This window comes from Vombatus ursinus, unplaced genomic scaffold (genome assembly GCF_900497805.2).
Source record: "Vombatus ursinus unplaced genomic scaffold, bare-nosed wombat genome assembly UNPS02014768.1, whole genome shotgun sequence".
NCBI lineage: Eukaryota > Metazoa > Chordata > Mammalia > Diprotodontia > Vombatidae > Vombatus > Vombatus ursinus.
Window position 1 is genome coordinate 12,616,518 of NW_020954546.1, and position 3,232 is coordinate 12,619,749.

Sequence of the window (3,232 nt, forward strand, 5' to 3'; positions counted from 1 at the left end):
CCCTCTTCAGCCTCCATCCTAATAAGTGGGGCCTAAGCAGTGAAGCGAGGGTAGGGTCCAAGCCCCTTAGTTGAGGTGGTGCCCAAACTGGACCCTCCTGATGTCCTCAGCCCAGCAGGTGGGCTCCAACCTAACTTCACTCACGATCCACCCATTCTACCCTCCAGCTATCTCCTTGTGCTCTGCATCCACCTCTGGCTTGTGTCTCTGCCCTCTGGCTGACTCTCCCTGCTTGGAACGTTCTTCCTCCACAGGTCAGCTGGAATGCCAGTTCCTCCACAAAGCCCTTCCTCATCTCAGCCGATGGTGTTCACCTCCTGCCTCCCCGAGAGAAAAGGTTCTTTATCCTTCCCATGGTCCCTGCTGGTCCTGCCCCACCTCCTCCCCGCCCCCCCCAGCAGAGCCTGAAGCCTGAGCTCCTTAGGGGCAGGGCCTAATTCATTTTTCTTTGTATACCCAGAAGCTAGCACGGTGCTCAGCACATAACCCAATCAATGCCTGTGGAATTCAATGGAGTGGATGTAGAAAAGGGCACGATTTAAACTCCAACCATTTAAGGAAATTTAGAAAAGACAGTTGGTGAAGACGCCAAGAGAGGCACTACAGTTGGAGCTGGGAACCAGCAGGCGGAGGTTGGCATTGAAGCTCAAGGAAGCCAGGTTTCCAGAGCCTCCCCTGCTAGGCCCTGGGGGCGGGGGCATCTGTACATGTTCCTCTCTGAACCCCTGGGGAGCTCCCTGAATCAATTGTTCCTAATTTAATTTCTTTTTTTTGTTGTTTTTGTTTTTGCTTTTTGGTTAGGCAATCGGGGTTAAGTGACTTGCCCAGGGTCACACAGCTAGTTAAGTGTCAAGTGTCTAAGGCCAGATGTGAACTCAGGTCCTCCTGACTCCAAGGCTGGAGCTCTATGCACTGCGCCACCTAGCTTGCCCCCTCTAATTTAATTTCGCCAGCACATTTGAATGCTGGCTTCCACCAGGTCATAGTGAAAACAGGACAACACACAGTGTATTCAAAGCTTTAGCATCTTTTGTCCAAAACGGAAGAAAATGACACACTCTCATCTGCCCTCACAACACCTCTGTGAGGTAGTTAACAAGTGGGTATCATTCCTCTCTTCTTACAAACTATGAAATGGAGGAAAACAGAACAGAAGATTTCGTGGCCTGCCCAGGTTACCCTGAGCCAAGAATCACAGGTGAATAATGACCCAACTTTCACATCTCTTGGCCCCAGCTCCATTACTGGAAATAAAACACCTGCCCATCCTGCCCTCCAATGAATCTTGGTCCTTATCTAAAACCCAGCTTTGGCCTACCTCTAATCCTGCTTATCCAAGGGCTGCCACAAGATAAAAGATCATTCTGACTCCACCCTCTACCAAGTCCATTCATTTTTCTTTTCCTGCTAAAACACTGTCCAGGTCTGGCTGGAATCTGTCCCTTGGACCCACAGCAGGGACAAGCACCACAGTTAATTACTACCTACGCCCAAAGGCAGCTGCCAAGACAATGAGTCTAGGGGTCCGAGGTCCTTCCTTGGAGGAAAAAGTAGGGCCCAAAGTCCCAAAATCTTTTCCAGGTGCCAGACACCAATATGGAATGTTTCCAGAGACCCAGGGACAAGGCCTTAGCTGGTGGAAGGGCAGCTACTTTTGGTCTGCAGTCCCAAAAATGTCTAGTGAGACAGAAGGATGTGGGGGTGAGGAAAGGGGAAAAACAAGAAAGACACCCTGGGATGATGCCCCCCCCCCAAGGCCACCCTGGGCCAAGGGAGAGGGAGCAGGAGCACGTGCAGCAAGGACCCCACTTCCGTCACTGCTTCCTTCTAAGTCCAGCCTTTCCTTCCTCAGACCTTCACGGCCCCCAGACTTCTGAGAGTCGCCTGGGCTTGGGCCAGCTGCTGATTCAGCCTCTGTCGGGTGGTTTCAGTGGGGCCCCGTTTGAGGAGCCCCTGCACCTTCTCCACTATGGCCCTCTGCCCAGTGGTGTTATGGAAGACCTTCACCACCCTGTCTCCACAGGAAGCCAGGAACCGACCTGTGGTGTCAAAGGTCATCTCGGCCACCCGATCCTCATGGACCTTCTCAAAGCTCTCTTCCTCCTCGCCCCGCTTCGTGTTATAGAGGCGTATGTTGTTGCCGCTGGCCAGAGCCAAGACCTGGGCGTCTGCAGAGAGGGCCAGGACGCAAGGCGTGGAGGCCGCCTCGCCGTGCGTCCCTGTCAGCAGGACGTAGGGGTCTTGCTGCAGCTTGTACTCTACGTCTGTGGCCCACAACTTCCACGTCCCATCCTTGGAGACAGTCGCCATCCTAAAGCAAGGAAAAAGAGGTCCCAACTCTGGCCCTGACCACGCTGCTAAGGAGGTGATGGAAGCAGATGGGGTCAAACAGAGCGACGCCTACCGGATTCCAGGCCCAGGGATCCGGGCTGGCCGGTGGGTGTCAGGGGAGGGGCCACGAGGGAGCCCGCTTACCGGCAGGAGTCACTGGAGAAAGCCAAGGAGTGGATACCCGCGGTATGGCCCTTCAGTTCAAAGGCGCGTGTCACCTCTCGGAATTGCCCATTTTTGTTAAAGCAAACTTCCCAAACTTTAGCATCTGGAGTGAAGCCACATGAGCCCACAAATCTGCCACAGAGAACCAAGGGCTGGTTTAAGACTAGGTCCCGGATCTGGGGCTCTGGCTCCAGCACCCGAAGGCTCTCCAGTCCTCCCCCTTTCCCACTTCCGTGCTCCCCTGCTCCTCACCGTGTCCTCACCTGCTACAAGGGGAGATGACTGCGTAGGTGTTGTTCATCTGGTTCGTGTTGATGATGGACAGCACTTCCCCCTTTAAGGTCCAGATGATGATCGTGGTGTCGTTGGAGACAGACATGATGAACTTTCCTGAGAGACAGGCAGGTAGATGCTGGTGACAGAAGGCAGGGTGATTCCTCATTGTCTCCCTGTGCTGGGCACTGTCTCATTCACTCTCTTCCCTTCCATATATCTCAGTGTTCCCTCCTTTCTGCCATCATGACCGTGACTGTGTCGGGGGAGGTCTCAATTCCTTGCTCAAGGGAATCTTGGAAAGTGGGACCTTGACATTGTGGTGAACAGAGAGGTCCCTTTCTCCCTCCTGGGTCCCAACAGACCTAGAAGCCTTCAAAATTTTTTCTTTAGCATGGAACTATACTTTTGCAACAAACTCCTTAAAACAAAATCCCACAGTAATATCTCTGTGAAACTATGG

At 53.1% G+C, this 3,232-nt stretch overlaps 1 protein-coding gene across 4 annotated transcripts in view; it reads right to left on the reverse strand.

Annotated features, from left to right (window-relative positions):
- Positions 1-1,007: 1,007 nt before the first annotated feature.
- The window catches only part of TBL2 (transducin beta like 2), a 6,281-nt gene continuing 4,056 nt past the window's right edge, over positions 1,008-3,232 (reverse strand). For all 4 annotated transcript variants that reach the window (XM_027862437.1, XM_027862435.1, XM_027862436.1 and 1 more), the window contains 3 exons: positions 2,760-2,886; positions 2,476-2,628; positions 1,008-2,311 (listed from right to left, as the gene is read on the reverse strand). In XM_027862437.1, coding sequence (XP_027718238.1) covers positions 1,849-2,311; positions 2,476-2,628; positions 2,760-2,886 — 743 coding nt within the window. In that variant the 3' untranslated portion in view covers positions 1,008-1,848. The remainder of the gene's footprint in view (positions 2,312-2,475; positions 2,629-2,759; positions 2,887-3,232) is intronic.